Here is an 11,505-nt window from a genome sequence, read left to right as displayed (position 1 = left end):
CAGCCCGCCGCGGCGCTTCCCGCTCCTTCCTCGGCCCCCGCCCCCCGCGGCTGCTCGGCGCTCCCCCTGCCAAGCTGTCTCTCTTCTCTGCGTTGCTCTCCCCAGCCCCCCTGCCTCAGCAGCCGGTGGGAGGGACTGGGACTTCCTGAGGTCTCAGGGATGGGGCCGGGGCCCATTGGCTGCAGGCGGACCAGGCCTCTGAGAGGGGAGGGGGCTCTGGCTGTGTCCATCGGCCTGGGGGAGGGGGCTACCGAGAGAGAGGCCTAGGGTGTGGGGGGTGACATCTAGACAGGGGGATGAGTTCCTGATATCTCTCTTCTCTCACATCCTGTGGGCCTCTTGCCTAGTTTCATTTGATCCCCGAAGCCTGGCTTCATTTGTCCACACCTCCCAGCTCTCTATAGTCCCCAGTGTCTGGCTTCGTTTGGCTCCAGTACCTACCTTCTTTGGGGTACTGTCATCTGGGTTTCTTATCCCTCCCCTCCCCACCTGATTTTCTTCTGCTTTCCTCAATTCCGTGATCACCTGGCTTTTTATAGGATTGCCCTGGCTGGCTAGTTTCCTTAGGTGTTGCGCCTGGTGTTTGCTGTCAAGCCTGGACCAGAGAACACAACAGGCTCTTCATGGGATGCAGGCATCAGGGCCACGGCTACCACTAGAGAGGCAAGTGCTGAGAACATCAGCCCTGTGGCCAGTTGTTAGCTCTGTCTGGATTCCTTTCTGCCTGGACAGCGCCTTAGGACCGAGTATCAGAACCTCCTATCCTGTGACAGGAGTTGGGGCAGAACTACAGTACTCAAGAACACTTTAGGACTCTTATCCTGGGTGGTCAGTTAGGTGAGAGCCTACTTTGTCCGAAGCTCTGCCTCTCTTTCCACCTCTGTGGGCCTGACGATGATGATGGGGCTCAGGTGAAGGCCTATGCATCGACTCCTTCCCTACCCCAATCTCCTGTCCAGGCTGCATGGAGGTCTGCTATCTGGATGTATTAGAGACAGGTAGGAACCACAGAGCACAGGCCAGGGAGAAGACAGGCTGAAAGCTGTTGCTTCTTAGCCTGGAGAAATCGGGGAGGCAGTAGGGCTTGTTTGGGGCTTTTCTGGTATCTGCTGTAACCGGTACCACCATCTCTGACCCCAGGGCTTCCTCACCCCTGCAGCCTTCCTGGATCTCCCTCCATCCCATAATGTTGTTGAAAGCAGGGTTGGAGGAAGAAGGAGCTGGCTGGGAAATAATTGTCGTTCTTCGCCTTTTAAAGAAGCAAAGAGTGCGCCTTCCTGTTCTCAGCCCCCTGGCTTCAGCCACTTTGCTTTATCTGCTCTTCTCAAGCACATCCAGGTTCCAGCACAGTGTGACTGTCATGAGTGTCTGTGTATTTCCCATTGGGAGCATGGCGGGCTGAGAGTGGCTGGGGAGCTCTGGGTTTCTGGAGGCATATGGTGGCATCTGTGTGGAGGGTTGACAGCTTTGAGTGCGATAGTATCCGTATGTGAGTCGGTGGTCCATGTGAGGGAGTCTCTGTGTGCAACTGTGACTTTAACGTGTGTGTGTGTGTGTGTGTGTGTGTGTGTGTAGAGAGTGTGTGTGTGTGCATGTGTGTATGTGTGCGTGCACATGTGTATGCACCAATGTGTGTATGAGGCTTTGGCAGTGCTTGCCTACAGGGGAGGCCATGATACGTGCTTGTGACTGGATGTCAGTGTGTATGTGAGACTGCTGGCATGTCTGCCGAGCACTGGCTGTGTGCGTGTGGAGAAGGGTCTTTGGGAAGCTCTGCTGGCTAGCTGGCACTGCCCTCTAGCATGTGCTTCTTCCCGGCGTGAGGTGAACACTGGGTCCTGTGTCACCCTGAATTGCGGGTGTGTGTGAACATGTGGGCATGTGTACTCACGCCTGTGTTTACCATCAGGAACAGATTGTGGAGAGCAGGGAGGGGGAGGGAGGATGGCTTGCTCTTACCCAGCAGAGCAGAAGGCTCCTCAGAAGTAGCATGCATGGTGCACGTGCATGCTAAGGGGGTAGAGGAAACAGAACATTGTTCCATAAGGAAACAGAGACCTCTCCCCCCACCAACTCTGACTCTGCCAAAAAGACCATCTTCAGTTCTTCCTGTTACAAACCCATTCTTCTAATGCCCTGCTGGTGTGTGTGTGTGTGTGTGTGTGTGTGTGTGTGTGTGTATCCATGCATGGATTTTTTTTTTTTTGACAGTCTCTTTATATAGCCCTGGCTGTCCTGGAACTAGCTCTGTAGACCAGGCTGGCTTTGAACTCATGGAGATCTGCCTGCCTCTGCTTTCTCAGTGCTGGGATTAAAGGCGTGTGCCACCATGCCTAGCCAATGTCTGTATTTTCAAGGGTGTGTTATACTATAGCCATGATCTGCTAGGAGTGAGGGTAGAGAAACAAGCCTTTGAACTAGGTCCCCAGTCTGAAGAGCCGTTTTGTCTGTTCTGTCTCTGTGGAGGGCACTGTCCTGCCATATTCTTCCCGCCCTCACACTTGCTGTAGACCCTTTCCTTCCTCCTACCCCAGCTGTAGAGAGTTTCTTTCAGCCATACCGTCTTGCCTATCCCCCAGAGATCATGGCTTTCTGACTGTCTAACCTTCCCATGCAATGAGTGCCCCTCCCAGCCCTTCACATAACTGATATATCTATCTGCCTTTTCTGGGTGGAGGGTTCCTTCTGGTTCTTCTGGGAACCACAAACTTTGGGCTGACGTTTGTCACCTGTGCCTCCAATTCTGTGAAGTTGTCCAGAGCATGTGCCCAACGAGAGGACATGAATTCCTCTGCCCTTTTCCTGCTCCCCAAGCAAGAGGCAGGGGCTGGAGCAAATGCCTTCTGAAGAAAAAAGCCCAGACCTCCTGCATCTAGAGGGCTGCTCTGAGTACAGCTTCCAGGACCCTGGGTGGACCTCTATATGTGGGCTCAGGCTGGTGGGATGGAGTCGCACCTTCCCAGGACACGTCCCTAGCTGCTCAGTCAGACCCATCATAGGAGGGCCCCAGGCTCCTCCAACACGCCTGTACACACGTGCAGCAAGCAGGGCACGCACATGCTGAACTCAGGGTCCCCACGGTACAAGAGGCTGGGGGTGGGGGGGTGTGAGCACTTAGAGTCCAGGCTGCTGCCAAAATCCATCGGAATCTGTGTGTCCCCCACACAGGCCCCCATCTCCGGCTCTGGAGGTCACAACAGCAGGTGCGGATACCCACCCCCACCCCCCAACTCACTCACATCGGGCGGCCTCCTTTTCCACAACCTCAGCCAGAGGCTGGAGCTGGGAGATTGCTAATGCTGCCTCCTTCTTCTCCCCCCCCCCCCCCCCCCCCCCCCCCCCCGTGCTCAGCTTCTAAGCAGGAGGAGGGGGCATATGTGCCGTGGAAGGGGCTGTGGCAGCCAAGGAGGAGAAGTCTCGAATCCCAACCTCGGTCACAGCTTCTGGGTCCTATGTTGCTTGGTGGCACCAAGAGATGAGAGGAAGAGGAGGGCTAGATTCAAAGGAGGGAAAGGCATAGAACCAGAGAGAGTCAGCAAGACAGGAGAGAGTCACACTACTGTTGAGTGGGAGCCTAGAGCCCAGGAGTTGGCCCTGACCTGTGCCCTCCTCTTCTCCCTTCCCCCTCCCCCTCCTGGTGAGGGGACCTGCTGGCCAACTGCCAGGAGCCAGGCCTCCCTCCTTGGCCTGGTCCTCCCCCAATCCAGCCTGTGAACCATTCAAGCCTCTGCACCAGGCCCCCTCCGCCCACACTGTCCAGGCTGTCTAGGCCTGGTGGGATCTGGGGGCCTCTAGCCTAGACTCCTCCTCCCCCTCCTGGAGCTTCCTGCCCTGTCTCTCCCAAGCTCTCCCTTGTCCAGGCCAGGGCTAATTTTCCCTGCTCGCCCTATCCTTGTCCCCATGTCTTCTCTTTCTTGCTTCATCCGAATTTCTCCACAGGGTGGAGACTTGCTGACATCCCAGACCTTTGAGTCAGTCAGTGTCCCCTTTGCCTGCCTCATGCTCATACATAGAACCTTTAGGCTGCTCTGAGGAAATGGGAAGGGTGCCCTTTCTACTCATGCTGTGGGAGTTTGGAGTTGTCAAAGGGATTGGAAGCTGTGAAAGAGTCACTTCAGCCCTGCACCGGGCACTGCAAGGAGTCCTGGCCGGTGACTACTGGATCTCAGTTACCCAACTTGGAGATGGATTGGTTACTTTGCTTTGAGGTCACTTTGTGAGGAAGCCCTTCTCCTTCCCTGTCAAGGGCAGAACAGAATGAACATTCCTAACCCTCATACCAGCCTCCACCCCATAGCTCCTGCAGATCGCTTACACACAGCTGGGGCTGAGACCCAGGCAGTGCTCAGCAGTCCTCCAAACCCACAGCCCAAACCTGGTTTTGATAGGGATTCCCCAAACTCTTGGCTGTGGCTCTGCAGACATAAGTGGTTTCCAAACAGCACCCCCTAGATTGTCCCTTTAGCTAGGCAACAAGTGAGGTGGGGACATAGGACCATCTGGGACATTGCTGGGGCTGGTAAGAGTGGTCTTGGGGTCCAGAATCCTAAACCAGACTCCAATACTGGATAGTTGAGATCACTAGCCTGTAGCTTATACAACACTGTCTGGCAGTATTACTAATGGTGACTGTCAGCCTCCATGCGTGATAGCATTTCTGTGAACTGATACCATTCCGTATGCCACTGAGTCTCTCAACATCTCTGTGTGACTGTATCCATCTCAGCAGGTGTCAGTGCATTGTTGGTATCTTTGTGACTGACTCTTACTGCAACATTGTTACTGTGATGATTGTGGTGCTTGTGTGTCATTGTGAACCGTGCACTTGTGTGTCATTTCTCCTGACTTATTAACACTGTGGGGTAGTGTCTTTGTGTCACCGTGGGGCAGTGTCACTCCATTGGAGTCCTAGGATTTGTCTTATATCTTAGTTGTATGTGTAGGTGCTGATGGCACGTGGTTGCACATGAGAAGTGGTACTGGGAGCTTGTGTTGCAGGGCACGGGGCTGCTCTCATGATGTTTGGGCACTCTGTTCCATCTTTATTCTGGGGCTGCCCTCTTTGAGTGGTCCATAAAGGGGCTTAGGCTGGAGTACAACCTTCTCTGGGGTTGTATGACACTTCTCATCTAGATCTATCCTGGAGTCATAGAGTATGGACTTGGGAAAGGAGCTGTTTACCCTGAGATGGGAGTTGGTGGTGATGGAAGGCAGAGAGGTGGTGGTGGTTTTGTTTCTTTGTATCAGCAGAAGCAGAGAGCTAAGGCTTTATTTCTCCCCTGTTTCCTAGAGACTGGGCTTTTAGATCCCCAGTGAGAATCCTTCCAACTGCAGGAAGAACCCTCTCTTGTACCTTATCGGTCCTGATGGCTGCATTGACTACCCGCTGCCTTCCCAGCTAGAGGAGTCACACGGGCTTCTGAGATGGTCTAGGGTGGGCATAGTGAGCCTTTATGTCTGTCTGCTCATTTGGAATAGCTGCAGTTCCCAGCCAGGGTGCCCTGTCTTCCGCCTCATGTCTCTTCTTCAACTTCTGTCTCTGGTCCTTGTCCCTGTAAGTACCCACTCGGCACTCTGCCTCACCATGTCTGTTTCTCCTACCCAAGGTTCTCATTTCTGTGTGCCCAGACCCTGCAGTGTCTGTCTTGGTACCCCACCCCCACTCTCTGCAGCACTAGCTAGCTCACTAGCTCTCAGCAGCACCCGTCTCTTGTGGCTGCAGCCCCGTTGGCCCAGGGCCCGGCCCTTACAGTAACTCATCGGGCTGATGGAGGCGACTTTGATGAACAAGCCTCCCCTCCCCCTGTGGGGGCCTGACTCTGTGTGTGTGTGTGTGTGTGTGTGTGTGTGCTGGGGGGATGCATGTGTGCCTGTCTTGGACATCTTCCCCCTCCAGAGCGTGACTAGGACCTAGAAGGAGCAGAGAGCAGACGCTTTGCTCTCTTGCTCTGTCGCTCCCTCTGGATCTAACCTCTGCCTGTTCTGCTTCCTTGCCTACCTACCTGCCTGCCTGCCCATGTGCTGGTTCTTGTTCCCAGGTGGTGGTCCGAGGACTGGCACTAAGGCAGAGGATCTAGGAGAGAAGCCTGGACAGATGGCAGAGAGGGAGGAGGAGGGTCTAAAGGCTACCTTCCAAGGCTGGGGGGTTAGGCGAGCCAGGTAGGATTCCTGCCTGTCTCTTTTTCTCCACAACCAGCTTGGCATTCTAGCTGACTTGGGGTCATTTTGTGATTGGCTAGTTCTGTGTCATTGTCCTAATCTCCTAGACCTGAGAGGAGTGGCTGGAGATGAGGAATGATTGAGGGTCATATGGAACCTGTCCAAAAGGTAGCCCAGGCCCTAGGAGCCGCTGGTGTGGAAAGGAGTCAAGACCACACCGGCAGAGAGTACCTGTGGCTATGGCCATAAGGACAGGCAGGCTCAGAGGAGGGGATCCATCTGGAGTGGGTGGAAGAGGGCAAAGAGGGGAGTGGAAGCTCATGCCCATAAAGGAGCAGCTCCCAGGAAGACAGGCTCCCTTCCACCCTCGTCGCCACAGCTGATACCCACCTTCCTCTACACTTGCTCTGGGTGTATCTGGCAGTATGTCAGCTTCTCTGGCTGTGTGTCTGGCTGACTCTCTGGCAGTAATTCTGATGCTATCTCTGGCTGTGTCCCTGACAGTGTCTCTGGCAGATACTTCCTGACTGAGCATCCGGCTGCGGCTCTGGTTCTTTCTCGAGCTTCTTGTCTGAGTGTGTGCCTGTTTGCGTCTAGCATTTTCTCTGCTTGTGTGTCAGAGTTTCCCTGGCTGCTGGTTTCTTTGCCTGGGCTCTTGCCCTTCCTCGGCTAGGGTCTGGTGGAGCAGCTTGCTGTGATTTTGGCTGCTGCTTCGGTTTGCTGGCTATACGCTGGTCACTGCTTATCTGGCTGTATCCATCTTTGTCTGATGGGCTCTCTGACAGTGCTAGTGTGGAGCTGATTGTTTGGGTCTGTATCTGGTTGTTTGGGCAGTGTTTCTGGCCAACGTCTACTGTGAGGCTGGCTGGACCTGACAGCAGCCATGGTAAATCTCACAGTAGCCCCTAGTGTCTGTCTTTGGATCTCTGCTTCTGCATGGTTGGTAGTCCCTCAATTTCCATCCTCAGATTGGAAAACAGAGAGCCTATGCTGCAAGAAATGTTTTCCTGCCTCGGTTCTGCGCTTGTGCTGGGGTGGGGGAACTGGACTGATTTGGGGAGGAAGGACATAAGTGGGGGAACCACTGGATTCTTCCTGGCTTCTAGGGACATATCCTGGATGTACTCTGTGTACCTGCATGAGCACATGTAGACATGGAGTCTGGGGGCCCTGGGCTGTTGAGATCATGTGTCTGAGGTAAAGGGTATTCTACGACCTTTGGTAAGGACTTACATTATGAACAGTCTTCATTTTCTTTTGATCGCCGATACATAATAAAGTCGAAGCAACCTCTGACTTGGCTAGCATACACACCACTGTCTTGCTGCCCTGAGTTTCCTAGAGCCCAGTAGGCATCTGTGTGGAAGCCAGTGATAGATCAAAGGCATTCTTAAATATCTAGGGTTCAGGCTTTTTCCCCAGGAGTATAGCAGGTATAGCCTTATATTCAAGGCGATTTGGAGACATGCTCAATTAAGCTAAAACATCGCCCTTTCTGTTTGTGGTGAGTATACATAATTAGCTAAGCTCACTGGTGGAGATATGTTTTTTAATTTTGAAAAATGGCCCTGGCATTGCTGATGGTCTATAACTCATCCACGGTTGACTGCATTCTGTAGTCAGCAAGTCTTTACTGAATGACAAACCACCGTAGCTGTCTTCTAGCCTCTTAGTGAACCTCTCGTACAGGAGCCAATCTATTGGCTTCCATTGCTGGATAGGGGACCCCTTAGCCCCACTAAGAAGAGTGTTGGGGGTCAAGGTGCCCTGATCCAGGGACTGAGGTTTCCTGGCCTTCCTGGAGAGCAGTAACCCCCAACCCCACTCAGAGGTGCCTGCCTGGGCTGATGCTGCCCCTCCCTACCCTGTTTCTCCCAACAGATGGCTGCTTCTGTCCCATGGGCCTGCTGTGCTGTGCTTGCTGCCGCTGCTGCCGCCGTCTACACCCAGAAACACAATCCACAGGGTGAGTGCTTGGGAGAGCCGCTTGCCCATTCTGTCCCAGAACTCTTCATGAATCCTCATTGGCACCCCAGTGCACAGATGCCCCCAAGAGCCACACTACGGTACTGTCCCACATACATCATACATCACCCAAGTGACAGTGATAAGCAGGGTGACCCACTGATTCTCATCAGGCACTGCCCTCACCTGGGTGGTCGCATGCTGATTGTGTCTCTGGCCTGAAATAATTTGTCCTGTAAGGAAGGTAGAGGAGACAGGCAGGAGGGGACAGGCAGGTGGGATGAGGGTTGGGAGTGGAGGCGGGCGGGGACAGTATTAAAGTATTTGGATGAGATGTGTAGGGGTGTTGAGCAACTAAGAGACTGGGCAAAACTTACAAGTTACTCCCTGATGTCTGCTTTATCCTTGAAGGAGAATAGTGACAGAGATGGTGGACAGACATCGAGACAGATAGGAGCGGGCTAGTGACTAAGGTGGGCTGGGTGTTGGGAGTGGCTGGAGGAGAGAGACACTGCTTGGGGGTTGGGTGGTTGGTAGACTCTCTACCCACCCCTCAGCTGTTTGTCTAGAGAGAGTCCCCATAACTTATAGAGCAAGGAGCTGCATCCCTGCTGGGGAAACGCATGCCCTTTAAACTTGACTGTCAGCTTTTCACTACATTAAAGTCTGAACTTGCAAGTTGTCTCGGATTAGGTCCCCCAAGTTCCTTCATTGGTATCCGGTCCTGCTTCCACCTAGGCTGGAGGAGGGAATGAGAAGCAGGGCATGAGAGGGAGTAACTTTAGGGCCCAGGCACTTAGCAGACCTTAATAGCTGACCTCCACCCTCCTCAAGATGGCGCATGGGTTGAAAGGGCAGTGCCAAGGCATCAGTGGCCTCTTCCTTGTGAGACTGGTAATTGAAGCCCAGAGAGAGCCTGGTAAGTCCCAGAACTCCTGGCTGGACCAGCACAGGACCTACCAGGTACCTCTGCCTTATGCGCAAAGGTCTCTGTGTATGACAGTCAGGGCTGTATATGGCCAGAGCTCTGGCATAAGGTCACAGCAGTTCAGAGTGTGTGAGACTTCTTCTAGTTAGGTGAGAACATGGCTCTGTTTGGGTGTCTCTGTGTGCCTGTATCACTAGGCTGTGTATTACCTGAGTGAATGCCCGTGTAGGACTGTTATCATCGACCATGTCCCGTGTGCGATAGTACATTTTTCTTCTTGTTAAATCTCACCCTGTCCATGAGACCCTGTCCCCATGAGTAGTTGTACCCCTGGGTGATAGTTGCTTTTTTTGTACATGCCCTGTGGTGGTGTATCGAGTGTAACCGTCCCTGAGAGGGTATAGCGAGTGTCCCCGTGTGGTTGAGCCCACGCGTGACTGTAACCTTGCGATGAGCGGCCGGTAGTGTACTGCTGCTTTGTGGGTGACCATCCTCATCCTGCATGTGTGGTGATATGAAGTTGCTCCGGACACCCTGGGGGGACCGTTTCCGGCACGTAGTCCCTGTGTGAGTCTGTGCATGCAGGTGTGAGGGAGCCATCAGCTCTGTCCCTCTGCATTCCCCTCGTCCATGACCTCATCCTGTCTCTGTCTCTCATCCTGGCTTCTAACAACCTTTTCACAGCTGATCCCGTTGGAGCATTTGTCGCCGCGGCAGGGCCAAGAACCCCACCCTCCCCCTGCTGCTTGATTTAATTTCTGAAATGGACAGCACATCAGGAGGGGCACCTACGGGGCTGTCCAGAGACAGAGGATCAAGCCTGTGCCGTTCCCGAAGCATATTGCAGTTGTGTCATTGTAACAGTCGTGACACTGTGTGATTGTCCATGCCGAGTTGCTCCTGCAGGCATAGGCCTGCGGTTGTTGCGTGTCTCTCTCTTTTGCCCTTTGTCGTTGCTATTAGATTGTGTTTCCATGTTTTTTTTTCCCCCCAAGGCAGACAATGTGTGATGGGGGAAGTGTTTAGTCCAATGCTATTGTATTTGTTATTAGGAGGTGTCGCTTCGTCTGTGGTTGTGCCATCCACCCCCTGACCCACTACTAAAGGGCCATACCCATACCGAGACCAGGTTTGTTCTGGACGGCTTTTGGTCAGTGTTGATACATTGCTGCTGGGACCCTGGTGGCCACACCCCCTCCCCAACGGTCAGTTTGCAGCCTCCTGCTCCTCCTCAGGCAGCTGGATGCAGAGTCTCTGTTGGGGGGGTTGTGTGGAGAGAGGGGCTTGGCATGTTTCCTGGAAGCTCCAGGTTTTTGGAAAGGAGGTTGGAAGGGGGCTCAGTGGCCGGAGCTATTTGATTGAGGGGGGGCTCTATGGCCTGAGTCTTGGACACTGGGCCTCTGGTCAGGGGGAGGCCTCCATTCAGTCTCTGGTCCAGCTTCACAGCTGTGGCCTCCAAGGCCCCCAGCCACCGCCCTTCCGCCCGTTCATCCTCTGTTCGTCTGGTCCCAAGCCCCACAGACAAGTGGTCAGGGCTGGCTCCGTTTCCTGCTTTCCCCCTCCTCCGGACAGGGACAGAGAGGCTCAAAGAGGGGCAAGGCAGCATGAGAGAGGCAGACACAGAGACCCTGGCCAGGGAGGGTGACAGAGGCATCAAACCTGACAGATGTTCCAGCCCAGAGACAAGCAGTCCTGGGGAAGGGGCTACATTGAGGGGGTGACTGAGGGGCCCTTGAGGGATCTCTCCCCCCTCCCCCAGCAGTCCTGGTGGTGTTAACAAGTCTAATTAAGAGGCCACTGGCCCAACTTAATTGGCTCGTTAACAGGAATTGCCTCTGAAAATCCCCCAACTCAGCGGGGTGGCTCTCTGGAGGGGAGACTTGAGCGAGTGTTAACGAGGGATCCCGCAGCCCCCCCCCCGCCCCTTCCCCCTCCCTTTTCCCCTCCCACCCTCACTCCACAGATCTGGCTGGGATGAGGGAAGCATCTGCCCCTCCAGGCTCAGGGGGCAGGAGGTGGGGGTGTCTGAAGATTCCGATCCTGCATGCCGGCCCGGCCCCTCTGCTGGCTGCTGCCTGTGGATCTGCCTCTGTGACTGTACTGCTCGCTGCTTCTTCTACCTGGTGCTCCCTCTGGACAGGTGCTCCCTTCTTCCCTTCTATGTCCAGTCTCCTGGGTTCTGTCCATCACGCCTGGATTGGCCTGGGCTGCCAGGCCTAGGGCAGGGCTTTGGTTTTAGTTCTGACAGGCCTCTCCTGGGGGCAAGTGAGGAACGGGCAGATCACTCCCTCAGTCCCAGCCCCCCACCTCCTACCCCACCCCACCCTACGCAGTTTCTGCTTCACAAAGTTGACAGTTGCCAGGAGTTCCCCAGGGCTTACTTTCTCAAGGCCTGCCTGCTTGCCCACAGCCTGGATGGTTAAGATGGGGGTGAGGTGCTTGTGTGGAGTGGG

The 11,505-nt window shown here is 54.4% G+C and overlaps 1 protein-coding gene across 5 annotated transcripts in view; it reads left to right on the top strand.

Annotated features, from left to right (window-relative positions):
- Cntfr (ciliary neurotrophic factor receptor) overlaps positions 1-11,505 on the top strand; it is a 38,627-nt gene that overhangs the window by 12,638 nt on the left and 14,484 nt on the right. For 4 of the 5 annotated variants that reach the window (XM_031377099.1, XM_031377097.1, XM_031377098.1 and 1 more), the window contains one exon: positions 8,041-8,125. In XM_031377099.1, coding sequence (XP_031232959.1) covers positions 8,041-8,125 — 85 coding nt within the window. Of the gene's footprint in view, positions 1-643; positions 664-8,040; positions 8,126-11,505 lie in introns of those variants that run through there. The other variant, XM_031377100.1, reaches the window with a different exon arrangement.

Source organism: Mastomys coucha, unplaced genomic scaffold, assembly GCF_008632895.1.
Source record: "Mastomys coucha isolate ucsf_1 unplaced genomic scaffold, UCSF_Mcou_1 pScaffold18, whole genome shotgun sequence".
Taxonomy (NCBI): domain Eukaryota; kingdom Metazoa; phylum Chordata; class Mammalia; order Rodentia; family Muridae; genus Mastomys; species Mastomys coucha.
The sequence above is the reverse complement of the archived record's forward strand: the minus strand, read 5'-3'. Positions and strand labels throughout refer to the sequence as shown.